General features: G+C 43.9%; 1 protein-coding gene across 2 annotated transcripts in view; it reads right to left on the bottom strand.

The window, feature by feature from the left end:
- Gramd2b (GRAM domain containing 2B) overlaps positions 1-27814 on the bottom strand; it is a 111781-nt gene that overhangs the window by 3915 nt on the left and 80052 nt on the right. For both annotated transcript variants that reach the window (XM_021150618.2, XM_021150619.2), the window contains exons 3-13: positions 26003-26114; positions 23470-23536; positions 21182-21285; positions 17581-17676; positions 15278-15349; positions 15105-15185; positions 11618-11729; positions 10561-10683; positions 9535-9622; positions 8294-8398; positions 2736-2829 (exon numbers count right to left, since the gene is read on the bottom strand). In XM_021150618.2, coding sequence (XP_021006277.1) covers positions 2736-2829; positions 8294-8398; positions 9535-9622; positions 10561-10683; positions 11618-11729; positions 15105-15185; positions 15278-15349; positions 17581-17676; positions 21182-21285; positions 23470-23536; positions 26003-26114 — 1054 coding nt within the window. The remainder of the gene's footprint in view (positions 1-2735; positions 2830-8293; positions 8399-9534; positions 9623-10560; positions 10684-11617; positions 11730-15104; positions 15186-15277; positions 15350-17580; positions 17677-21181; positions 21286-23469; positions 23537-26002; positions 26115-27814) is intronic.

Below are 27814 nucleotides of genomic sequence, written 5' to 3'. Positions count from 1 at the left end.
GTCCTCCCTGGGTACCAGGTACTAGAGTACACGTGGTACATCTATACACATGCAGGCAAAAGACTCATACACAGAAAAGAAGTCCTTAAAGAAGAATGGAAGGAAAGAAGGAAAGAAGGAAGGAAGGAAGGGAGGGAAGGAAGGAGGGAGAAAAGCCAGTGTTTTTTCCCAGAAGCAGAGAATAAAACCAGGGCCCTGACTCAGCATCCTTTCACCCGTGACTATGACACAGGCCATGTAATTCTCAACTCTAGTTACAGGTTGAGGGGCCAGTCCTGGCTGCCCAGCCTGACCACCTGATTCTAATCCCTGGAACCCACAATGACTCCCACATGAACACACACACACACACACACACACAAATGTGAACAACAACAAAATCCAAACAAACCCCAAAGCCTTGCCTTTCCTGCACCCCCACCCCCGCCATTTCTGCTTCATACCAGCCCTGCCCAACTCTCAGTTTGAAAGAGGATAGGTGGAAAAAACAGGTGCAGAAAGGGTGAAAAGGAACCGAAGTAAAAGACCCAATATCCACAATATGCAAACACACCTACAAAGACAAACAAGCCAAAAAGCAAAACCCAAACAAAAGAGATAATTAAGCAACCGAGAGCCCAAACCCCAGTCAGTGGTCAGTAAATATACGAACTGTTGGTTTCTCGGGAGGCAGAGGCAGGCGGATTTCTGAGTTCGAGGCCAGCCTGGTCTACAGAGTGAGTTCCAGGACAGCCAAGGCTACACAGAGAAACCCCTGTCAAAAAAAAAAAAAAAAAAAAAAAAAAAAAAAAAGAAAAAAGAAAACATAAATAGAGGCATGGAGACCGTTGGGTGGGTGAAGATGCCTGCAGTGCAAGCTTATTGAGCTCAGTTCTGTTCCTGGAATCCGCTGAAGAAAGAACCGACTCCCGATAGTTGTTCAGGGGCATACCTGTATACTCTTGTTATACCCCTCAGACCCCATAATAATAAATAGAAAACATAAAGAAAATTCACGATGGGATTTGGTTTCACAGTGTCAGATGGGTAGTTGGGACCAGTATGGTGTGTCTGAAAGAGAATGAGGGGATATCTGAGGGCAGACCTCATAGGACTTGAAGGGGCAGCGGGAAGGGCTGTTACCCTTGGGTTTGCTGTGAGGGTGACTGAAGGAGCGGTGCCGACCCACGATCAGAAAAGTGGGTGGGCCTTCGGGGCTGGGGGATGACCATGAGGCTTGGACGTGACCAGTCACTGACCGCAGAAAGGAATTGCAGAGTTACGTCTTGGGATTTCCCACCGTAGAGCATGGCTTTGTCATTCTCGGGCTGTGCCAGGCCACTGTGCAACAGCCTCGGAGAACATTTTGGCCCAAATCTACTTTTCATAGACCCCTTTCATTTCTAGCGGCCTCCCTAGCTGCCCGAGCTGGATTCGAGCCTCCCAGGGCTAAGTCAACCGCCGATGGTACGGGCCAACATCTTTCTGTTTTCTGTTCCCTTATTTCAGGATGTGCCATCCTGGCAGGGCCTGGTGGGAGATGAGGAAGAGGCGAAGAAAGCATACTGCATGCTTCTGATGCAAGGAACGCATTTACAAGTCAGAGTGAGTAAAATGCATAACCTAGAGTGCGCAGCAGCTAGAGTATCAGGTAAAGGAGTAGTGTGAAACCAAAGGAGCTGCAGGATAGGACAGGACGGAAACGTTTGAAAGGAGAAATAAGCCTGGTAATCAGGTGGAATGCTGGGATATTTATGAATGGTTTCCCCCTCCTCCTTCATTCTACTTATCATCCTAAATCTACCAACGCCCTAGGCTAAGCAGAGTTAGCCAGGGAAGATCTTTCGGAAGGAGAAGCAAGAGTATACTCCTAACCTGAAAAGCAGATTTATTTATTAAATAAATAAGTAAATAAGATTGAACCCCTCAAGTGATAGACACACTTTACCACTGAGCCGGTCCCAAGCAGAGGACTCCCCCTGCACCCACTCAAGATAGGGTTTCTCTGTGTGGCCCTGGTTGTCTTGTGACTCACTTCGTAGACCAGACTGGCTTTGAACTCAGAGATCTTCCTGCCACTGTCTCCCAAGAGCTGGGATTATAAATGGCATGTGTCACCACATCCAGCTTTGCTTTTTTTTTTTTAAATGATTTTATTTTTAAAAAATTTATATGCATTGGTTCATAGATCAATTTTATATGCATATATGTCTGTGTGAGGGTATTGGACCCCCTGGAACTAGAATTACAGACAGTTGTGAGGTGTCATGTGGGTGCTGGGAACTAAACCCATGTTCTCTGGAAGTGTCGTCAGTGTTCTTAACCACGGAGCCATCTCTCTAGCCTTTAAAGCAAGCAGACCTCTAACCATACTTGGCCTTGTGGTTCAAATTCTACTTCCCCAGTTAAGCCTTCTATCTCGCCATCTTGAGCAAGGTAATTTAAAACTTTATTCTGTCCTTCGAGCCAAGGCAGTAATAGGGACTAAATATAATGTTTTACATGAGCTGGGTATTTACTCTGGGGCTGGTCAATAGTCTCTGGTTGACACCCGAATGCATCTCTCCATGAACCCCAGTGTCACTGGCCATTTACCCGTGGTCCCATGTCCAGCTAAGGACACAAACAATGGGCCAACCTAATTGGTATTTTGCAGAAAATGAGATTAAATTCCATTTCTTTATAGAAACAAAAAGGCCAGTAGCACTGGAAAGGAATGACCGGATTGCTCCTGTACTCAGGAAACATCAACCTACCTTTTCCAATTTCACTATGTTAGCTGTAAGTTCTTGGCAGAGGACCTCCACATTTAACTGCATTTGTGATCCCAGGCCGGATGGGGCTGTCTGCCTGTAAGGAAAACGAGAAACATCATTCATGGAATGGATATGGGTTAAGTCTGAACAGAAAACTGGGCTAGGAGAGAGGCTCCGCATCCTTTTGCCTGTGATTGATACAAGGGCACAGCAGTCACCCTCAACTCTAGGCCAGATGTCTAGGGACCAGTTCTGAGTTTAGTTGGATCTCTCTTAAGGTTAAGTATATGGCTTCTCAGAGTCTTTGTTTAGATCTTAACACTGCCTCCATTCCCCACAGCAGCTATGTGTACGTGAAGGACTGCTGGTCTCTGCCATGGGAGACCGTTTTATACTTGAGTATTCGAAAAGCCAGAGAGTATCTTTACCTAGTTAGTTAAATTTCCACACAGCCATGAGTCCCCACTCCCGTTCTTTCCTTAAGACTTGTCGTAGAAATATACAAATATAACTCATCCTATCAATTGACTATTTATGGCTGGAATCCTGCAGTACTGTACCAGCTAATCCCATAGGAAGTTTGGAGTAAGAACATGTTCCAAGAAGATGGTCAAATATTACTTCTTATATTTCCATGGTCCGCATTATCTGTAGTTTTCTCGGCTGTGATTCTTTAAAATAATATTTATTTATTTTTAAAGATTTGTTGTTGTTGTTGTTTTTTAAAGATTTATTTATTTTATTTATGCAAGTACACTGTAGCTGTCTTCAGACACACACCAGAAGAGGGCGGTGGATCCCATTACAGATGGTTGTGAGCCACCATGTGGTTGCTGGGAATTGAACTCAGGACCTCTGGAAGAGCAGTCAGTGCTCTTAACTGCTGAGCCGTCTCTTTAGCCCTAAAGATTTGTTTTTATTTTGCACGTATGAGTGTTTTGCATGCATGTAGGTCTGTGTATCACATGTATAAAGTACCCTTGGAGGCCAGAAAAGAGTACTGGACACTCATGGATGGTTGTGAGCTGCCATGTGGGTGTTGGAAACTAAACCTAGGTCCCTCTGCAAGAGCAGCAGCCACGCTTTTAACAGCTGAGCCAGCTCTTCAGCCTCTCTGGGTTAGGGTTTAATTTCAGTGGTTCCATTTTTCGATCTCAATTAACGGGTCTGATTTAGTTTCTATCTGATTCATTTTTGGAAACAGGCACTTAGAAAATCACTGTTGATGACTTATATCTTAAGGAAGCTGTCTATTATGAACACGTAGTATGTTTGTTTCTACATCATCGATTCCTGGAAAGAGAATGAGAATCCTGGAGTTTTTAGGTGAGGGGCTTTGCGGTTCAGAGAACTGACTTAGCAACAGGAGATTCTGGGGGACGGAGATTTCTTGCCACCAGGCATGGAACTAGAGGAGAAAAGTAGGCTCCGGAAGAACCTGCAATCCGCTAACAAATGTATGGGCTCAAAAGGAAGGCTCCTCAGAGAGTGCAGAGTCGGGCTACACATGTGGATTTAGCTACCAGGCTCACTCTGAACAAAGGGCGCAGGGAAAGTCAGGGTCTGGGATGATGCTGTACCGACTGTCCTACCTTTCATAGGCATCTTCTAACCTTATGTTGTATGTGGTGTGTATATGTGTGCGCATGCACGCACATGCACATTTTATCTTTTCTATGCAATTTATTTCTTTAGATTGTATTTCAAGAGGGGAATGAACATTTCATTTGTTAGAATTCCACCCTCTGCACTAAGTTAATTATATGGTACTAAAACATGAGGTATATTTTTCTTGTTGTTGTTGTTTTGTTTTTGGTTTTGGTTTTTTGAGACAGGGTTTCTCTGTATAGCCCTGGCTGTCCTGGAACTCACTCTGTAGACCAGGCTGGCCTTGAACTCAGAAATCCGCCTGCCTCTGCCTCCCGAGTGCTGGGATTAAAGGCACGTGTGCCACCATGTCCGGCTGAGGTATATTTTTCTAATTAAACCAACTCCTAAGAGGATAGGAATTAACAGTCTACAATCATTTGAAGTCACCTCTAACACCAAAAGAGAGTGGCATTAACATTTTGAACATGCTGGAAGAGCAAGGGTGTTGGGGACAGCATATCATGACAGGGACTGCCCGCAGCAGGCTGGGATGGAGACATCTCAGTAGCTTGCAGCAGCTCTTTGTAAAAAAACAGTTGTTCCCATTTCTCCTAACCGTAGCCCTGGACAATGGCTATATAGATTTCATTTGTGCATGACTGGTTTTCAGTTGGCCTTGGTGTGCATAATTATTCTATTATATCTGACTTTCCTATTTCTTCCTCCTTCTGCTGTGGTGAATTCTGTAAAACTAGTAATTCCTTGATGTAATGATTCTTAAACAATTAAAAACTGAGGCATGGGGCACAGCACAGCACAGCACAGTCCTAATGGCCCAGGTACACACTGTGTGTTCTCATCTTGGAAACAATGTAATAACTGCACAATGGTAGTTCCAGATTAATGCTTGACTTGCAAAGAAAGTTTGAAGAAATTAGAAAATGAAATAGAGCCAACACTGGGACCCCAAGAAAAGAAAAATCTATTGAAATTATGAAATAAGTTTTGCACAATATTTAAGAGTGGTTCCTGGATAAGCAAAGTATAGAATATGTAAAATCTCATACTAGCAAAACTAAGTCAAACACTGGGACTCTTAGGAGAGTCATTGTGTGCAATGTGCAGAAGCAGAAAGCTAGTGGAACTACTGAGTTAAGGGTTAACTTGATTCTTTCTGGTCACTGCCTGGCAGCTTTGCCCAGGGCATTTATCATTAGAGCTTCACAAGCAAATGCAAATAGCTGGCCTCGGTGCTCTGAGCCCTGAAGTATAAGTTAAATTTTAAATAGTGATAAGTTTGCAGTTATTATTATTTTGGCTACAGGCCTGGCAATAGGGGAAGCTTGAAACTCTGGGGAACAACTGTAATTCTTGATTCTTTGTGGGATGGGGTTATTCTTTTGAATTTGATTTGGCAACGATTATACAATTTTTTTTTTCCTACCTGCCTCTGGAGTATCAGTGAAAGACTAGGGCGAGAGAAAGGCTAGAAAGGCAGTGAGAGAGCAAGTGGAGAGAGTGAGAGAGCGTGAGAAGAGCATGTGAAGAGGGAAGGTGAGGTGTGTATGGAGAGTGTGCATGTGAGAGAGAGGAGTGTGTGAGAGAGTGAAAGGGGAACACACAGAGGTGTGTAGGAGTGTGAGAGTTCGAGAAAAGCACACAGGAGATGCAGGGTGTGTACAGCCTCAAGCTGCGAGCAAATGAACGAGAAAGAGAGCAGAGAGAGAGAGTAGAGAGAGAGCAGAAAGAGAGAGAGAGAGAGAGAGAGAGAGAGAGAAACTTTAAGCCTTGAAAAACTGCCTGTCAGTTTGTACCTGAAAAGTAGCCTGTGTCTATTTATTATGCACCTTCCAGATATCCCTGCTTCCAGTTGGGAACTCCAATCCTGTGTCGAGGCTGGACCCCAATACAAGGGTAGGATATATGGATCTGTATATATAAACTGTTTGTTAGGATTCTGTATCACGTATTGGTTCACGTATGCATTTATGGCTCCCAAATGACCTGCATGTAAGCCATAGAACAAGGCCTGCAGGTAACTGATACAGACAATGAAGAAGGACCTAGAATGAGAGATGAGAGTAGAAAGCATAGATGCTAGATGAGTACCAGTGTCACCTGGGAAGCCCTACTGCAGCCTTATTCCTTCAGAACTCTGGGACGGGCCCCATGATGGGCTTTAATGGACTTTAGTGGACTTTGACGTGAGTGCACTAAGATATCAGATCCCCTGGACACCCGGGAGCCCAGGGGCTCGGCAGTTTACAGATTGATGTGTGAACCCCTGTGTCATTATAAATGATAAGACACTAAGTATTCCTGACTCTCACTTTTCTCGGTGATAGGAGCTGGAGAGAGAGCTCAGCAGCAAAGGGTACTACGGTCTGGGTACATTTCCCAGTACCCACATGGCGGCTCATAGCTACTTGTAACTCCAGTTCCAGGAAATCTGACTCCCCTCTTCTGACTTCTGGTACACATACATGCAGGCAGGCAAAACACTCATATACATAAGATGATTCTACATTTTTATTTTGAAAAATAGAGTAATAGCTCTCTTATAAAGCTGTGGTAAAAACATAATGAAGGAAATTCTGATTTATATATGTATCTATCCATTCTATTATATATATATATATATTTTTTTTTTTTTTGAGGCATGGTCTCTCTCTATAGTTCTGGCTGTCCTGGAACTCACTATACAGACCAGGCTGACTTCACAGAGATCCACCTGCCTCTCAAGTACCTATAGGCCTTGTTCTATGGCTTATGTGTACATACATATATTAATTATGCATATACATAATATGCATAATTATATTTAATCGCATGTATAGGAGTGAACGCATATATACTATGTATACAGCTCATGGAGGCCAAAAGAGGGTATTGATACTCTAGAACTAGAGTACAGATGGTTGTGAGCAGCAATATGGGCTCTGGAAAGAGAATCCAGGTCCTCTGGAAGAGCAGCCAGTGTTCTTAACCACTGAGCCATCCCTCCAACCCTTGTACCCATTTTAATAGTGGTAGATATTCTTTAAAAGGACTCTTTCTTGTTAAAAGTACAATTTCAGTCAAAAAATCCTCATGAAAACAAACTTAAAGAAAAGAATAAATTGGTTGAATTGATTTGATTAGTACAGGAATAGTGAAAGTTGTAGAGGAATTTTAGTTCACTAACATGGCTGCTCTGGCAAGGGATCACATCCAAAAAAACCTTCTAGGTCTCTGGTGATCAGGAGAGAACGGCACATCTTTAATCCCTCTGTCTGGAATACAGACATGCCCTTAGTACACACCTTTAATCTCAAACAATGAAATTAGTTTGTAGAAGGAAGCAGTCATGTTTGAAAGTGACATCTCACTGAGGGACAGAGAAAGTGACAAACAAACAAACAGAATGAGTCAGAGATAGGATATGCCCAACTCTCATGAGAAGAGACAGGAAAGAGATGGCTTAAAACATCTCTTAAGTGCAGGGGGAGAGAGAGNGAGAGAGAGAGAGAGAGAGAGAGAGAGAGAGAGAGAGAGAGAGAGAGAGAGAGAGAGAGAGAGAGAGAGAGAGCAATTTTACCAGAACAGTTACATATGATGACATGTGCTGAGTTTTTTTTTTTTTTGTCTTAAACAAATGTTTTAACTCATTAGCATTTTCTAGAGATGAGGGTGAACAGCTTAAGGTCACAGTCACAACCACCATCTTAGGATGATTAGCGGGATGACACAATGTTTGGCTGTTCCTTGTAGTGTGGCTGGAGGCAGGACAGCAGCACAGGAGCACAGGAATCATGCAAGGTTAAGCCACTCATCTCTTGACCCTTTGTCAAGATACTTTGACCCTTTGTCAAATACTCAGTAAACTGCCTCACACAGAGCGAATTATTAGTGTTTGCTAAGACAGACTCTTAAAACTTAGGTCAACTCTCAAAATAATCTGAACAGCAAGCACTGGAAGGCCATCTTACTCAGTACTGTGGGGATCCATGATGGACGTCAGGGTCCCCAGGCGCTCCTCCAAAGTGTTAATCCTGTATCTCATGTAGAAGGTGGAGATGATCAGGGCACAGACACTAGAGGAGGGAAAAGAGAGATTTCCATTATGTTCATGGCTAGAAACTGATGTTTAAAAACAATGATCTTGGAGCCACTTTTCCATTCATGGACATTTTTCAGAAAGAACTAAATAAAGGATTTAGAGACTTTAATATGGTCTAAGTTGAAGGGCTTGAGAGATGGCTCAGCAGTTGAGAGCTGCTCTTTCAGAGGACCTGAGTTCCAGTTTGATTCCTGGCTCCCACAGGGTGGCTCACAGCCTCCTGAAACTCCAGATCCAGAGGATCCAATGCCTTCCTCTGGCCTCCATGGGCCCCAGGCATGCCTGTGATACACACACACACACACACACACACAGAGGAAGGCAAAACATCCAAATAAAATTAAAAATGGGAACATTTTTAAAAATTCACTTAAGAAAGAAAACAAGTTGATGCTTGTTATAAAACTTCACAGCAAGAAGACTTAAAATCCGGTCACACAAGTTTCTCAAAGTGCAGAAACATGACTGTTCTTATAGGATTGTCCGAGGCCAGACTCAAGCTGGATGTCTAAGCCAAAGCTCCCATCCTTCTTAGTGTTCTCTTCCAGAGGCCTGGGCAAGAGTGGTAAACCTTGTTCCTTGGAGACTCACGAATCCCCTGCTTTAATGGGGACCAGACAGCCGTATCTACTTCCCTGGGGTATGAGAGACACCCTAGAACTCAACTGGCTCTTCTCAGAACGGCAAATGGTTATAGACTGGAAGCTGATGAAAAGTGAAAAATGTCGGTGTCTAAGTTGTCACTAAAGATGGATGATATCCTGTGGAAATGAATGATGTCTTGGCTTCTGTTCAGAAGAAGTTGAACAGACAGAAAAATAAATAAGCAGAACAAAGATGCGTCAGAAGTTACTGACTGTTGCTCAGAACCTAGTTCTTTGGTTGATTCAGCACAATTGTTGTAAAAAGCAGCCTAAGCTTAACGGGGGAGAGGGGGGAGGGGTGGGATGGAGAATGTCCAAAAGGGGAAGAGAAATCACCAAGAAAAATATGTGGGTCATGTCAGCACAAGTGGGATATGCAGTGACTCTTGACCACAAGGAGAGATTATTCATCTGCAAATTAGGATCATTTAGAGAAACTTCTTACAGTCAACACACGTCTACTTACATAATTGCATAGACTATCAGGATGTGATGGAGAGTCGGGCACTTCCGAGGCTCCATTTTATGTAAAATTCCAATAGTTTCTGATTGACCTGTTGAATGGAAACCAAAAGAGCAATAATTTAGCGCCCCTGCATACTTCTTTCTTTTAGCAATATTTCAGCAGGGAAGAGGTATTTGAGGTGGGTTTATTCCCAGGTGGAGGGGAAAATATTAGTGGAAGCCTCCTTGTTGATATTTTAACCAGTAGGTTAAAATATTTCCCCCCCCAGGTTATTTTTATCTAATAATATATATTTGAGGGGCTTATTTCTGCCAAGTATTGGGGTCAGTGGGACAATGTAACATCATCCAACTACTACTACTACTGTTATTGTTGTTGTTGTTAATAAATAAGAAACAAGCCGGTAACTTGAGTTTTATCACCAACTTTTGGTTTCTAATCTCAGAAGAAGACAGCAACTTCCATTTGTGACCTCCAGCAAAGGCCAGAGTTAGGCACTACTTTACTGAATAAAAAGTGGGATTTAACATGCAAAGACAATGTGGTGAATTGAAGAGGTATGGCTCCATAGAGTCATGGTTTTGAATGCCTGGCCCATGGGCAATGGCCACTACTAGGAGGCGTGGCTTTGTTGGAGTGGGTGTGGCCTTACTGGAGGAAGTATGTCAGTGTTGGGGCTGACTTTGAGGTCTCCTATGCTCAAGCTCCACCCATTGTGAACACAGTCGCCTTCTGCTGCCTGTGGACCACGATGTAGAACTCTTGGCTCCTCCAGCACCATGCCTGCCTGAATGCTGCCATGCTTCCCACCATGATGTTAATGGACTAAACCTCTGAAACTGTAAGCAATTCTTAATTAAATGTTGTCCTTTCTAAGAGTTGCCTTGGTCATGATGTCTCTATAGCAACGAAACCCTAATTAAGGCAGACCAACAACAGGAAGGAAGGGACCATGAGAGGCAACTGTATGGTGAAACACTGGGGCTCTTTCCATGTTATCACCCCGTCATTAACCTCTTTCCTCACCATGGGCAGGCAGGATCTTGGCTTTTCCATCAGGCGCTCTGCTCCCGTGGGCATCTGTCCGAGGCGGTTTTGTTTCTCCCTTTGTGACATTCAGAACTGTCTGAGATTCGGTCACATGGAAGTCTGTCAAGAATAGGAGGCAAGGTCATTTTGGTCCCTGATATGTTTAAGACTCATAGGATAAGGTACAAAACCCATGACTTCTTCATTGGCATAGTCTATGCTATGGATCCATCTATGCTATGGATCTCCCGTGAGTGGCATGTGGTGTGTGGAGACTGAAACCCAAACTTCACGAGAAAATGATGCAAGGACGCTGGGTTGGCACCACAGACACACAATGTGTTCTCTACTCATACTATTATTATTACCAGAATAGGTGAGAAACCTCTCTTGGCCACCCTAGCATGTCAGCTAAGCCAGTGGGTCTCAACCTTCCTAATGCTACGTCCCTTTAATACAGTTCCTCATGTGATGACCTCCAACCATAAAATTATCTTCATTGCTACTTTTTTTTTTTTTTTTTTTTTGGTTTTTCGAGACAGGGTTTCTCTGTGTAGCCCTGGCTGTCCTGGAACTCACTTTGTAGACCAGGCTGGCCTCGAACTCAGAAATCCGCCTGCCTCTGCCTCCCGAGTGCTGGGATTAAAGGTGTGTGCCACCACGCCGGCTTCATTGCTACTTTTTATACACATACATACATACAAATTGTATAAAACACAATTATAACTGTAATTTTGCCACTGTTACAGATCAGAATGTAAATATCTGTGTTTTCTGATGGCGACCCCTGTAAAAGGGTTGTTTGACCTCTACAGGGGTTACTTTCCACAGATCGAGAACCACTGACCTAAGAGATGTCTGTTAAATAGGGGCGAAGGAGATGGATTTCGCCATGGAGGCAATTCCTTTTCTTAGGAACCCTTTCCCAAGATTTGCTTTCCAACTGTTAACTGGGAAAAGAAGGGTGGGTCTTGTTTTCGTTTTGTTGAGTGAGGGTGAGGGGAGGGTGTTTTATGGGGCATAAAACATTTATCAAGACACGACTTCCCCGGACCTCGGGAGTTCTCAGATTCCGGAGTCTGGGATCCTGAGCTGCTGTATCCTTCCAAGTCTTGCCTTCGTTGTCGAACCACTCCGTCCAGGTCTGAGAATTCATCATTGAAATCCTGAGGGGAGACAATGAGAGGAGGAAACAGGCAAGACTTTATAAATGCTAGTCCTTTCCCTTAGGGCTGACCCATAAAATATGGAAATGAAGCATGGGTCACCCCACATCACAGGACTTTCCTAACCCAGGAGTCTCTGGTGACAGAAACTGAGAACCTTCTACATGGTTAGAATTCTGTTAACGAACAGCACACAGCTTGTTTGATACAAACATCTCGAGAGAGCATTGGATGGCTGGCAATAGAAACTGCTTAGTGTGAGGCAGAGATGTCTCAGCAGACAGAGGCAGATAGCGTGAGAGAAGACTGGACAGACAGCTCAAGTGTAAGTTCAAATATGTATGAAAAAATTATAGCAAATTATAATTTTTTTAAAAAAATGATATTGGACACAGGAAAGGAAGTGCTAGAAAATTAAGACTGAGAAAAGAAAGCTGTAGCCTTTTAAACTAGATCTGACCAGGTCATCAGTACGGAGGGCAGGAAGCAGACAGGAGTAAAGGACACAGGCAGAGAGAGGTGCTTTAATTGGTATTCCATTGGCTTCCCTGAAGTGCTTGAGACCTAAGGAGATGCACGGTGTTCCCAGCTGGCCCCTGGCAAAGGCTGAATTTGACTGAGTTCTTAACAAGTTAGCTGCCAACAGAGAAAGGACCCTTCTGGCAAACAAATGAGCAAGTTGTATGCTTGAGTTTGCTGGCTTTGGGCCATCTCAACATTCATTTGACTCCTTACAATGATTGATAGGGGAAAAAAAGTTGGAAATTTGATTGACTGATATTTATTTATTTATTTATTTATTTATTTATTTATTTATTTATTCAGAGGCACAATCTCCATCTATCTCAAGCTGGTCCAAAGCCTCAGTGTAACTGAAGATGACCTTTAACCTTAGACTCTCCTGTCTCTACCTCAGAGGTGTGTGCCACCATGCCAGGTTTGTTTGGTCCTGGGGATGGAACCCCGGGCTTCGTGCACACTGAGCCAGCACTCTACCAGCTGAGTGAAATGCCAGTTTGAAAAGTGAAAAATGTCAGCGTCTTCTACTTAATAATGATTTACTGGGGGCTGGAGAGGTGGCTCAGTGGTTAAGAGCACTGGCTGCTCTTAACTGAAGGACTCGGGTTCGATTCCCATCACCCACAATTGTCTGTAATTCCAGTTCCAGGAGATCTGATACCCTTACTCAGCCATACATGTAGGCAGAATACCAATACACATAAAATAAAAAAAATATTAAAAAAAAATAATGATCTACTAAATGCTTATTGCGTATGGGGGTATGCGAATGCAGCCACATGGCCAGGCTAGCATTTCACTGGATGGAAGAAGTGCATCAGAGTGCAAGGAACTTCCCTTAGGAGAGACTCCAGCGGGGTGGCCTCAGATCAGAAACCATGTTTGTCGTTACGTGTGCATTCTGCACTGCTACCCTTCCCTCCTCCCCATCCCCCACCCCGGCAGTGCTACAGAGCCTTATGATGGGTTTCCTGGGATCAAATCTATCCTAACTGGAGAAGCCTCAGTAACTGCAATCATGTAGTCTACAGCCTTTTGTGTTTGACTTTAGGTCTGTCACAATGATTTAAGGTCCACCTGTGTGGTAGCGTGTATCAGCCCTTCATTCTCTTTTTATGACGTTACTTTTAATATTCCATTTGGATACTAAGTTGAAAATATCCCATGCATTAGATGAAGAACTTCAGGGTTTTCTCCTGATTTGGGGCTTTTGTGAAAAATTCTGTTATAAACATTCATTTTTGGTTTTGAGACAAGGCTTTGCTATGTAGTTCTAGTTTAGCCTTAAATTCAATATGTAGCCCAGTCTGGCCTAAAATTCAGAGCAATCCTCCTGCCTCAGCTCCCCAAGTACTGGAATTATAGGTGTGTCCCACCAAACCCAGATAAACCCTCTTGTTTGAGTTTTTACGTGAGGATATTTTAATTACACTAGTTCTTCAAAATGCAAAAGGAGATCCATAGGTGTTGAAACTATGGGCTTGTGATTGACTCAAGGCAAACTTGACCAACAATCTGTGTGTGGGTCAATCTTTAATAGATATGATTAGATCTCTTTGAAAAACAAAATTCGGGCTGGAGAGATGGCTCAGCGGTTAAGAGCACTGACTGCTCTTTTGAAGGTCCTGAGTTCAAATCCCAGCAACCACATGGTGGCTGGAGACCATCCATAATGAGATCTGACATCCTCTTCTGGTGCATCTGAAGACAGCTACAGTGTACTTAAATATAATAATAAATAAATCTTTAAAAAAAGAAAGGAAAAACAAAATTCCACTATAGGTACACACTATGCACAAATGAAATATGCCACCGGTGGTTTTCCTTGTGGTCTACAAAGTCCAGGGCAATCATAATCTCTCTATCTGCCACCTGGTCATAACAGCTCTGCCTAGCAATTTCTGAGTTTGCCTTATCTTTTCTAAGCTAAAGTCTCTGAAGGTGAGAATTAGTTTTAACTTTTCCTGGGCTTTGATAGTGTTATCAGTATAGTACCCTGAATAGACCTTTGTGAGCTGAGTCATGGCCTCAAAAAGAGAATCTCGTTAAAGGAGCACTGATGCCCGCTACGTAGCTTAGTAGAGACTGTTTAGCTAGTGTGCACGAGGCTCTGGGTTTGACTCCCCCAACACCGCACACACAAAACTGACAAGGACACAAAGCGATATCTTATGTTCTTCCAATCTCACAATCACATTTCTTCTTTGTGTAGAACAACCCTTAGATTACTAGAAAAAAAGAGTTAGAGGCCTCAGTTGTTCCTCTGCTTCTGGAGAGACAAGCTGTGCTCTGCACCTGTCCCTCAACTACTCTGGTCATGAGTTCTTCCCAAGCCCTGGCTGTGGTGTGAGCACAGGTAGCCATGGCTCCATCCTCGGCTTCTTGATCATTATTTAAGCCGAGAGACCAGATCTTGAGTTCAAACTCCGTCTTAGAGAACCTGACCTAAGGTTGAACTCTCTAGCACCAGTTTTCAGGTGACTCCCCAATACACCCGAGCTTCCAAGTGATAAGCCTGTCTGCCCCCCCTGGCACTTACTTCACTTCCTAATAAGCTGGAGGAAAACAGAAGTTAAGTTTATGGTTTGGCTCCCAGCCCCAGCCAATTATTTTAAAGGCCATAACAATCCCCCAATCAGATGTGTGCCAGGCAAGAGACCCCCTTGCTTGCTTGCTATTTCCTATAAAGTCTTGTCCCGCCGAGAGAGCCGGGCTTCTCCTTCCTGTCCTGCTACTTCAGAGACGGTGGTGTGGCCCAAGCTTTAGTTTGATTAAAGACCCTACTGCAATTGCATCAGAGTCGGTTCCTTGGTGGTCTGTTGGGGCTCGGAACGAGGGCACAACAAGGTGACTTACCAGAGGCAGAGATGAAGGGCGATCTGCCCGGAAACTGTTTTCAGCAGAAGATGGGTTGGGACTGTTACCAACACTTGTGTTCTGAAATCAGGCATACAATGAAAACCCAGATCAGCTACAGACCTTAAGAAATACCGAGGAAGGGCAGCACGGGAGTCTGATGTCATACGCACCTCTAAGTGTCCGCACACAGATTTTATCAGTTTGTAGGTTGAGTCTCTGGACAGCAAGGAAACGAATATGTACTGGAAAATAAGATGGGGCCAAGAGGTCAAGAAATACCAGTCATGTAGTTTTTGTGTTTTCTTATAATTTTTTTCAATTATGTTTAGTGTGTGACACATGCATGCACATGATGCGGTGTCCCCGCGGAAATCAGAGGATAATCCTTTCCATGATATGGTTCTTGAGGACTGACCCTCAGGTCATCAGAGTGTGAGGTACATAAATGCCTTTGCCGGTTGAGCATCCTTCCCCTACCCCCACCCCCCAGATTTTATATTTTCTAATGATAAAGACCGTTGCTTTAACTATAACCTCAATTTTTTCATCTGAACACTCAAATTTTACTTCATTTCTTAAATAAAATATTTCCTTATGTGTCTTTTATCTTTTCTTTCTTTTGAGGCAGGGTATCATGTGGCCCAGGCTGGCATCAAGCTTGCTATGTAGCCAGAGATGACCTTGAGCTCTTGACAGTTCTGCCTCCACTTCCAAGGGCAGAGATGATGGTTGTGTACCACCATGCCCAGTTTATGTGATATTGGGGATGAAATCCAGGGGTTTATGCTACTAGGCAAGCACTACCATTTGAGCCACATCGCCGGCTCCTCATATTCCGCTTATTATAGTAAGAAGACCCCCAAATTCAACTTAAGCACAATAAAAAATGGAGCAAAATGAGGGCTCCCAAAGGATGACATGGGTGTCCTCCCTTAAGAACACTAATGGAACGGGACAGGGCACCAAGGCCAGGCTCAGATGCTAGCTGGGACCCCAAAGTATCCTCCCCTCTCCAGTATTTTGTGATTCCAGGAGGAGGCCTGCTTTCTCTGCTCTGACCTGGATTTCCTAGCAGTTATAATAGGGTTGCTTTTTTTCATGTCACTTCCAGGTTCTTCCCTGTACTATTATATGGAGACGCCCCCCCCCCGATGCTTGTGAGTTATGGTAAAAAACAATACAAAACAAAACCAAAAATCAAAGCTAGACAAATACTTTGGAAATAAACAACATACGGAAAGGTTTAACTTCTTGTGCAAATGGTACATCTACTGGAGCTAAAAACTTTTGGCTTTCTCCACGTGTGTGTCAGACCTCCTTTTCATGAGTTTGAATGATTCCTCTCATTTGCCACCAAGACAGAGACGCAGTCTCCAAGTCAGCACCACTGCATTGCAGAGTAGTGGGCCCCGCGGACTCCGGCACTAGGCAGGTCTGAGTGCAACGTTCAGCCCTGACACTTACTGAGGGATCATGGGAAACTGCTTAAGCATGCTTCCTCTGTGGGGTGCATACAAATAAATTATAAACATAAAGAAAGCACTTGATGTATACCTGGCAAAGAGTAAGTGCTTGATAGCTATTAGTTTTTAAAAAATAGCATGTTAACTCACACTTTCTAGTTTATCTATCTATCTGTCTGTCTGTCTGTCTGTCTGCCTGCCGGTCGGTCGGTCTGTCTGTCTGTCTATGTAGTCTGGGCTGGCTTCAGGCCTATGATTCTCCTGAATTAGCTCCCATGTACAGAGATCACAGGTTCTGGCACACTTGGCCAGAACAGCTGTGACTGTTTCTTCTCAGCGGTACGCAGCTACCGAGCATGGTTAGAAGTTTAAGATGACTGTCATTCTTTCACAAAAACAGCAGGTGAAACAAATGTTGAAATGGAAATGGTTTTGGGTGTGTATGCTCAGGGTAGCCCAGTTCAGGAGTTACTCCAGCACCTTGGCAAATAGACACTCTGTGTGTGTGTGTGTGTGTGTGTGTCTGTGTGTGTGTGTGTAGGCCTGTCTGTAACCATATGAGTGCTATAGTGCACACATGTATGGGTCAAAGCACAACGTTTGGTACTTAATTCTCTTTTCCCACTGGAGGATCTGGCAACTGGATGCTAGTTGTTCTAGGCATCACAGTTAGCACTTTTATCCACTGTGCCATCTTGCCAGGCCCCTGGGGATCTCTTTTAATGAATAAAGTTCTTACTGGTCTCAACTGGACAGTGAGAGAAGCAGCATTTTTCCCAAAGTAGGTTTCGTGCATTCAGCATACTTCTCAGAGTTGTACTACACACAATGCAGGCTTAATGTTGTTTGCCCTCTGTGCTGTTCCTGTAAATTTGCTATTGAAATGCATTAAATTATAGCGACAACAATAACAACAACAACAACAACCAAACCTCAAAAGAACAAAAGCAGCAAGAAGGGTCAGGAAAACGACAGGCAGAGCACAGGTGGTCCTGAACTGCTGCACTCACCCTGTCTGTGACCGTCGCGATGATCAGGGCGTTTGGCACCAGAAGGGCAGTTTTGGTTTTCTTGATCAAGGTTACCGAGAAAGCTGGGATGGAGATCTGAAACAGAAGCATCAAGTCAACAGCAGCTCAGAGTTTACACACAGCACATCAAAGCTACACCTGGCTAAGGGAGCCACCAGCAGGTAAGCTCTCCGGGATGTGTGCAGAACAGGGGACCTGGGAGTGAGGGGAACATATGACTGAACTGTCTTGACTGGGATTCCCACAGCTACCGGACACAGCTGGGAAGCTCTAGATGTGTAACTGAACACAGTGTTTACACTGACGTTCACGCACCCTGGCTCAGAGCTCCATGGAAACCTGGTGCTTACAGCGTCTACTCCAGACTCAGTTCCCGGGTTGAGCACATGTGGATGGGAAAACATGCTGGACAGAAAGTCTTCCTCCTGACTCCAGCCTTGTAACTACTCACATGGCCTTCTCAGCCTGACAGGCTCTTCACACAAAGCTTCGGCCTGCTGATTCGTAAGTACCAACAGCCTTCATTATTAATACTTAGATGTTTGGGTTAAATAAGGTGAGGTTTGGAGGACATTCAGTTGTGAATGAGAACATTTACCAAATTCCTCACTCGTCTCATGATACCAGAATGCTCATCATTTACCAGAATGCTCATCATTAAAAAAAATTATGTTCACTTCTGGCTCAAATAAAAAAATAGCAACAGATTCAGCGGTTAAGAGCACTGACTGCTCTTCTACAGGTCCTGAGTTCAATTCCCAGCAACCACATGGTGGCTCACAACCATCTGTAATGGGTTCCAATGCCCTCTTCTGGTGTGTCTGAAGACAGCTACAGTGTACTCATATAAATAACATAAATAAATAAATCCTTTAAAAAATGTGCAACAAAAGTATCATTAATTCTTCTTTATCAGGTGAGACTGCCATTTAGTTATGAGGATCCTTTAAGGCTTAGACATCAGCTCATGAAATTTATTTGCAAGATACTTGGCTCATTCAAGATCCTGTGCATGAGAACATAGAAATGTTGGAATGGGACCTGCTCTGACCCTACCCGTTCATTTCCTCTCATATGATCTGCTATAGGAATATATCAGATGACAAAGAAAACAGTGACCACCACTGTCTGGCTTCAAGTGGAGATGATCCTATCACTGCAAACCTCCAAACAGTCTCACATACATGGTTGAAAAAAATGATGTGACCCGCTGCATGGGTAGACATGCTTATTGAAAATGCATTATTATTTTTAAAGCTTCATTCATTCTAAAAGAGGTCAGTGGGGGGAAGGGAGGGTTGCATTGCTTCTGTAAGCTTAAAGGAATGAAATAAGCATTTAATTTTTAATATGCATTCACATTTGGGTCTGTGAGCCGGGTTAGCCTCTGCTGAGGTTGAGTTCCAGGAAGGAAGACCGAATAATGAGCGGCTAATCTCACTTAGATACTTTTTTTTTCCTAAAAGCTATTGTTTTAGAGACATTTTCAAGGGCAGGAGATAATTTTGAGGCTGTGATAACCTTGGAAAAAAGAACTTGGGATCGGCTAAGAGAACAATGAGACCAGAAATGAGTCCAAATCGGTTTCTGAGCAGTGACACAAACACACAGTGAAATACAAGGGGGCCGTGCATTTAGGCTTTTCTGAGACACAAAAGACCCAGGAGGAATTTTAATCATCTATTCTGTGACTATAACATACAATGGAATAACTCGTAAAATGAAGATAAAGTGGGCTTTTGGTGAGACTAGAAGGGATATGTGTTAATTTTACCGGCAACTGAAAATACCCCTGGCTGAAGTTCTTCACTCAAGTAAGGTGAAGCCAGTACCCTGTTTTCAGGAAAGGGGTTCAGAAAGGTCCCCCGAGAGCAACCTGGAAGCCATTAGTTTACAGTACATCATGTTGGACTGAGGTCTGTTGACCCACAAGGGAATCCTGTAAGATTTCTGAAGCCCAAATCTCTCTGACACCATCTTTGGGGTGGAAAGAAGGCAAGCCACAGTGGTTCTTCTTCTGTCTCCTGCTAATTTATGGCTAGATGTAGCTCATACAAAAGAAACCCAAGTGTGTCCATGAATTTTAAAACTCATTATACCTTTTTTTTTTTTCATCATTGAAGTAGGGGCAGCATTTTCAAACTACCACTAAATCACAAATTAGCTTGTAGCTCACTTGCTGCCTTTGTAACTTACAGGTTATTAAAAAAGAAAAAACCCTTTGTTCAGAATGTCTTTAGTCCTTTCTTTAGTGTCACTGTTTTGAGTCCTTTAGTCTGCTTAGAGACACAGACTCCTTCTGAATTTAGAACTGTGTTTATCCCACTGAGAAGCAGGACCTGATCCCCTCTGGAACCGATGGCTTCCTGCTTATAATCCTGAAGTCTAGCATTATGGTGGAATACTACCCTGCAGTGCATTAATTTAGAGACTGCCTAAGAATAGTGTACAATAAGCATATAGAAATAGCAACATGGCGGGAGCTGCCCTCCAGAGCTAACATCAGCACATTAGAGAATATCCTTTATGTTTGCTAAATGGTTCTTATAGGATTACCAGTGGCTTTAGGGAGAAGGCTTAGATATAGCGTAATTACTTCAAAGAGTTCATAACTGGCTACTTCACAGGAATGAAAACTGCTTATTCATAATCTCCAGGCACAGTAACAGAAAACTCACCGAGGCCATGCAAAGCCGGAAAGTACTTCTCAGACCTCTGGCTGTCTGAATGAACTGGGCTATGAAACCGTAGTTCACTGGCAAGGATTGCCTTTTCCCTCTCTGTGGGACAGCTTCAGACAGCGGAGCCTGGGGAAGCTGCCACTTCCTCTGTCACTGAGTCTATTCTCAAGCTCTGGGTGTCCCATGGCTCAGCTCAAACCTGTGTTTAAAAGAGACCTAAAGGTGGCCACACCAGGGCCTATTTAAGGTCATAAGGGTCTAACTTCCTCAGACAAAGCCTTTTGCACACTTGGGTTCCAGCTCCCTTGTGTTGGTAAGGATAACACTCAAACCTGTTGTCCTTGTAATTGCTATGGATACAGCAAGATATGAATAATTTTAAAAGTTTTTTTTTTTGGAGAGGGTAGGTTGTTCAAAGCAGAGTCATATATAGTAGGTTAGGTTCACCTGGAAGTCACTTATAGCCTAGCCTGCCGTCAAATTCATGGCAGCCCTCTCGTTAGGTTTGTAGGGCTGAGCCACCACACCCAGCTATGTGTTTTGGTTGTTAATGAATGCCTTTGAAACTGACTAGGGCATATTTCCCAGAAACACACAGGAACGACTTTGGTGTCTCTGATGGCATGTGGGTAAAAGGGATGCAGGCCGAAGGGTAGGAGAAACACAAGGCGATGTGCGTGCATAAGGAAAGGATCGAGCAATCACTGTCTGGAGGGGTGGGGAGGGGAAGGAAGCCCGCATCATCTGGAGGCATTTAGAGAAGTCATATTTGGAAGCACAACTAAGGAAACTCTATATAAAGTCAGACTCATGATGGAAACATTTGTAAATATAGTTAATTTTAAAGCAGTTTCTATTTACGATATGTAAAAAATACAGTTAGTTCTAAACACACCGACCTTAGTGTCTTTTCCAAAGACCTTGGAATGAAAACAAATCCAGTTTTCCGACACAAAGAGCTTTCCTTGGTACAGAATTTCTTTCTGAAGAGCACAGGTAAAGCCTAAGAGACAGAGAGGTAGAACAGCCTGATTTAGAATCTCAGCAAACCACCATTATTCCCATGATTTCTATTTCAAATAAACATTTGCCTTTATCTTGGTCACTAAATATACCCTCATCCTCCAAAGTTCCATTGTTAGTGACCGAGAGAGGCAAGCCTCTTCAGCATTAGCGCAACCTCAAAATGGTCTGGTTTTGCTGTTGTTATTTTGTTCGGTTTTCCCCTAAAACTTCTAAAAAAGAAAAGCTTAGCATGGTCAGAGATGGCCCTGCCCACCACCTTTGTGATACTGACTATGCATAGCCTCCAAACTTGTGCTTGGCAAGTTTGGGTGAAAAGCATGCCCAGAAGTGTGTCTGCCATCTTTTTTTCTTCCTCCTTCTTCTTTTAAAAGATTTATTTATTCATTGTATATGGGTACACACTGTAGCTGTACAGATGGTTGTGAGCCTTCATCTGGTTGTTGGGAATTGAATTTAGGACCTGTGCTCGCTCCGGTCAATCCCGCTTGCTCGGTTCCTACTGGCTCCGGCCCAAAGATTTATTATTATAAATAAGCACACTGTAGCTGTCTTCAGATGCACCAGAAGAGGGCATCAGATCTCATTACAGGTGGTTGTGAGCCACCATGTGGTTGCTGGGGTTTGAACTCAGGACTTTGGGAAGTGCAGTCAGTGCTCTTACCCGTTGAGCCATCTCTCCAGCCCATTTTTTTTTCTTGAATTATGACCTTAAAATGAACATACTCAGACACATACCCAGCTCCAAAAATGATTTCCTGTTTAAGTATTATTTCCCAGAATAAAAGCCCTAGCTTCCTTTCCCTTCCTTTGAGGGGGACATTGCTTTGGAAATAACTCCTGTGCTCTTTATCCACTGCATGTAAGAAAATGTTCTTCATATTTTTACTTTCTTGTCTGTACATGTTTTTGTACTTACAGAGACATGTGAATGTACTACATCTGGCTGCACTATCACCTCTTGATCAGTTAGTTTTATTTTATTATTATTTTTTTACTTTTTTTCTTTTTTAAAAAAGTAAGGTATTGCTGTGCAGCCCAGGCTAGTCTGGAATTCAAGATTTAGACCCGGGTGGCTTCAGAACTTGACATCTTCCTACTCTAGTCTCTTGATTGTTAGGCTTACAGGCACATACCGCCCGGCCCAGCTCTAGAGTCATCTTTAGTAGAATAAAATGGGGGGTGACTCGGATGTGTTTTCAATTCAAAGTCTTAGAGACTTAGAATAAGAGTAAAAATGGGAGGCCAAGTCTACCACTGCCCCCTAGAAACCAAGCATGATGTTTTAGAAACCTCTCCAATCGCAACCTGTGTGTAAAGATAAACGCTCTTCCCAGGAACCTAGTGACTCACCGAAGATGGTCTCACTTGAGAGAAGATGGCAGGAACCAACCTCTTGACTTAGCAAGTGTACACCGAGAGAGGCTAGAGTTGTGGGTCTCGTGATGAGCCACATGCTGAGCTGTCATGCTGGGAAGCAGCTTGGGTGTGCCCATGGTGCTCTGCTCCGCATAGCACAGGCGTGACTACTTCTGTACAGTGGGAACTGTGCTCTCTTTTAGCCTCCTATGGCAGCCTTTCCTGCCTGAGGCTGGTTGTCCCAAATCTCAGGATGACTCACTCACAAACATCACAGCATGAATGGAAATGGCAAGGGGACCGTTGGGGAACGTTCCTGGATGACTCCGTATCACGAGGGCTGGCTATTCCTTCTACCTTAATCCTTTAAGGTCTTAGGGAAAGGTTAGCCCAGCTGACATTACTGTCATGACATGACCTATACCTTCTAGAAACTTTTTTCTTGGTTACCCAGTCCTTGAAATGTCCTTTCCTTCTTCCATATTTCTTAGACAACTCAAAAAACAAAACAAAACAAAACAAAACAAAAACCCCAAAAGGCTTTTTAAAATATTATTTTTAAGTGTATGCATGTTTGGCCTACATATATGTCTGTGCACCTTGTTCATGCCTAGGGCCCTCAGAGGCCAAAAGAGGGCATTGTCTCCTTGGGACTGGAGTTACAGACAGTTGTGAGATGCCGTGTGAATGCTAGGAATTAAACCCAGGTACTGTTGAGCCTCGTCTCCAGCTCCCTTAGCCAGCCTTTTAAATATGTATCTAAAAAACAAAACAATTAAACAGGTTTAAATGAAATAGGACTTACTTTGCCTCAGTGGCTCCTCAGTTGGGACATCCAGGAATAACTTGTGAAAGTGCATGTTCGCCTTGTACTGCAGGAGGAACACAAGCATTGACACTGTTGATAATTTCTCAACCATCACACGTTTTAACCCGATTTTAAACCAACTAATTTTCCAATTCGACCCTTCAGTGAGTCACAGGGGACACAGAGCCACCTAAGTTCATGTACCAACCCAATTAACACCTTGCTGGGAGGCCAGCTGAGCATCTCACAGGGCAAAGGTACTCCTAATAAGGCAGGAGATGACATGCGAAGGACTCTGGCCAGGGAATTTGCCAATGACACACACCTAGGCCATGGTGGGAAAGTTCAAGGTTTAAAAGCTTTGCACTCAGGTTACCCTGAACTTGAAGTCTTTGGCTCTACTTTGCCGTGGTATGTGGTCGTCCCCTCAGCATTTCACTTCCCCAGGGCCTTGGTTCCTTTGTTCTGTGCCTGACATCAAAAGAATTCCCTGCCTTAGAGGGATGTCTCCAGGCTTACATTGAGGTAGGACATTGGGAGACCACTTTGTGGCGGACACTGTCCCACCACTTAGGACATCCTGTGGCCACTGTTACTATTTGCTCATGAAAGCCCATGACGTCAGAGGCAGAAGAGCAGGACATAACACTCCAGGGCCCAAGGGCCTGAAGGACTGTAATTGTCTTCATTGCAAATTGCACCTGTCCCCACTACTATGGAGATAACAGGACAATGTTTACCACAAGCATCATCTCCACCCTAACCCCAAATATCCATGGATAGGACATTGTATATCAGGGATACCGAGGAACATGGCCGTACAGTGACTGAGAGACAGATCTAGGTCCCTTAGTGACAGAGGGATCTGCCTCTAGCATGCTTCTGAGAAAATATGTGATAAGACAGTGGTTCTCAATGTCCTTAATGCTGAGACCCTTTAACACAGTTCCCCATGTTGCGGTGACCCCCATCATAAAATTGTTTTTGTTGCTATTCCATAGTTATAAACTTGAAACTGTTAAGAATCTCGATGTAAATATCTGATATGGAGGATGTCTGACATACGACCCCAGTAAAATGGTCATTCTTGAGAACGACTGTTATAAGAAGTCTGGAAAGCAGGCCTTTGATGGTGTGCTATCAGAACCAGCAGAGCTCTCGACAGCAAAACCAGCCCTTCTACTGGCATGAAGAAAATCTATGGATCAGGTCATCAAGATGGCAGATGGCTCCGACAAGTCGGCTGTTTAACAGACAAACATCTTATGTAGAGTGAATTATTAATGCATGTTGCCTCCCATGTGTGTTTGTGGCATCAGAGTTCTGGAATTTTTTTCCTATGACGATTCCCATTCTAGTCCTCTATCCTAGGAGACTTGAATTTGTATGTCTTCAAGTCTGCATCAGGTGTTGAAAGTTATATGTCTTGTGGGAGGTTGGGGTGGGGGGTGGGGGCTTCCCAGAGTTTTTCGTCTTAATAGTTACAGATAGCATTGACTGCACATTTAATTTCAAATATTCCAGGATAGCTGTTCATCTACCTATAGATCTTAGAAACTTGGCCCTCGGATAACCCTGAACTTGAAGTCTTTGGCTCTATCTATAATGCTGGCTATTAGGAAACCTGAAGGTGGGAGGACCCCATGTTCAAAGCCAGCCTGGGCTATATTGGGAAGCCATGGAGTGTGTGTGTGTGTGTGTGTGTGTGTGTGTGTGTGTGTGAGAGAGAGAGAGAGAGAGAGAGAGAGAGAGAGAGAGAGAGAGAGAGAGAAGTTAAATATAATATCTGACACTTGACTGGCCCCTAAGGAGGAGTGCAAAAAAACGACCTTTATAAGACACACACCTTACAGCTGTTAGGACAGCTGCAGAAATTAAAACAACTTAAATTTCATTCCTATGTCAACTATTCTGTTAGGTTCTTAGAAGGCACATATTCGTGTATTTAGGGGAGATGTGAACAACAACAACCACAACAAACTTCAGAAAACTGGGTCAAGGGTTTTGCTCAGTTGTAGAGTGTCCTTGGCACAAGGGAGGTCTTGGGCTCAACTCAAAGCAACAAACCCCCAAATAAACCCCGAACCCCCACAAGCCTGCCCCAGTAAAGATGATGCCCGACACAGACTTGGATTCTGTTGCCTCTCTGCGTGTATTTAGCACAGGGCAGATGTGACTCTTGACAATCAGGTGTGACCTGCGTGTTCATAGGCCTTGCTTCTCTATGTGCTGGGTACCTGATGCGACTATATTATCGTGAGTGGATGCCACACTCCCCATGTTTGTTCTGTGAGATGTCAGACAAGCACGTGACTGTCAGCCCCAGTTCCACAGCCAAGCACTGTGTCTCTCCATGTGTGCTGATGGGTCAGCTGTGGAATCGAATAGGCTGGAGGAACAGTGTCCATCTGCCCTTCCACATATTCTAAACCCCTTGTTTCCTTTGGCCCTGGTTAGTAGAAAGCTGCATTTCTGGATTCCTTTGGCTGGGCTACCCTCAGAGTCAATACACACTGCCGTCCCTCATTACCTGACTAGACGATGAAGACTTTTTTCTTTCAGTCTTAGAGTCAGTCTTGCTTTCAGTTTTACAGTCATTCTTATCACTCAACAAACTGGAACCATCAAAACTGGATTTTGACCTGGGGAAATAAAACCCACGGAGATTATGCAAGGAACAGTTTATGCTGCTCATGATAAATCCTCACCACTGTGCCACATCACGAGAAAGCTTGACACTCATTTGTCTCTTCTAGATCCTGACCAGTGCTCGCGACACTCTGGGGGCATTTGCAAACTGCGTGATCAGGATGATCCCAGCGGGCCATCGTGATGAACTGCAGAAAGGGCATTCGAGATTCGAGGATAATTCTATCAGCTCAAAAGTGTTTTAATCAACAGAAAGAGGAGTCCTTGAGTTCCATTATCAAATAAAATTACAGCTGTAGCTCAATCAGAGAATATTTATTTTGTTTCGCAACCATTAATATTTAATAAGAATTAACTGAGAGAGGCATTGGGCTAAAGGTCTTAGGCACACAAGACAGTCTATCTTTAAGGAGCTTGTAGACACATGCATCAAGTCTCCCCCCTCCCCCTTTCTTTTTGTTAAAGGCAGCGCAAGCTGGGTGTGGTAGTGCATGTCTGTAATCCTAGCCCATGGGAGGCTGAGGCATGAGGCCTTGTATGAACTTCATTTTGCATTGGCCTTCTGGTCCTGCTCTCTGTGCCTGTAGGGAGTGGAAACAACACATTGAGAAGCCCCAGAAAGCACTACTGTGTAAGGAAGTGCTCCACCCACAGATGACGATGGTGCTCCACACAGGAGTCCCTGTGCTGCTGTGCCTTTCCAGACCGTCAAAGGTAGTACTGTCCCACCTGTCTCCATCTGCCCACAGTCTACACGGCTTCAAAAGATCTGCCTGGGTTTTTTGTTTGTTTGTTTGTTTTGTAATTTGGTTGACAGGAATGAATACATTTGAAGCCACCCTGGGCTATAATCCTTCAAAATAACAAGAGCAGGGTTTGGGAAGATGACTTAGTGGGTCAAGAGTGGGTGCTAGTCCAGTGTGAGGAGCCCATCTTGGATGGGGAGCCATGTCTGTGTGTGAATAACCTCAGAACTGGGCTGGATTTACTGCCGCTGACTAGCTGAAAACAACAGGCTCCAGGTTCAGCGAGGAAACCCTGTTTCAAGGGAGTAAGATGGAGAGAGAACAGGATACCTGAAGTCCTCCTCTGGTCTCTCCATGTGTACACATGGGCTCAACCCTCCCTCAACCCCTACGTACATACAAGGCATACTACACATACACACACACACACACACACACACACAGAGAGAGAGAGAGAGAGAGAGAGAGAGAGAGAGAGAGAGAGAGAGAGAGAGAGAGAGAGAGACTGATACACATAGGGAAAGATAGAGACAGAGTATACGATTTAGCTGTTATAGAAGTTAAACAGGGCCAGGCAGTGGTGGTGCACGCCTTTAATCCCAGCACTTAGGAGACAGAGGCAGGCGGATTTCTGAGTTCAAGGACAGCCTGGTCTACAGAGTGAGTTCTAGGACAGCCAGAGCTACACAGAGAAACCCTGTCTCCCTGTCTCACCCCCTTGCCCCCCAAAAGAAGCTAGACAGGTTAAAGACAATAATAGAAGATGGAACAGCCAGAACAATGTGGATTTGCCTTTTCACTTATCATTTTTCAGTGCTGGAGATCCAGTCCAGGTTCTGGAGTTCAGCAAGCACCAGCAGTGTGTGTGTGTGTGTGTGTGTGTGTGTGTGTGTGCGTGAGAGAGAGAGAGAGAGAGAGAGAGAGAGAGACAGAGAGAGAGAGAGAGA

The sequence above is a fragment of the Mus caroli genome, chromosome 18 (assembly GCF_900094665.2).
Source record: "Mus caroli chromosome 18, CAROLI_EIJ_v1.1, whole genome shotgun sequence".
NCBI lineage: Eukaryota > Metazoa > Chordata > Mammalia > Rodentia > Muridae > Mus > Mus caroli.
The sequence above is the reverse complement of the archived record's forward strand: the minus strand, read 5'-3'. Positions and strand labels throughout refer to the sequence as shown.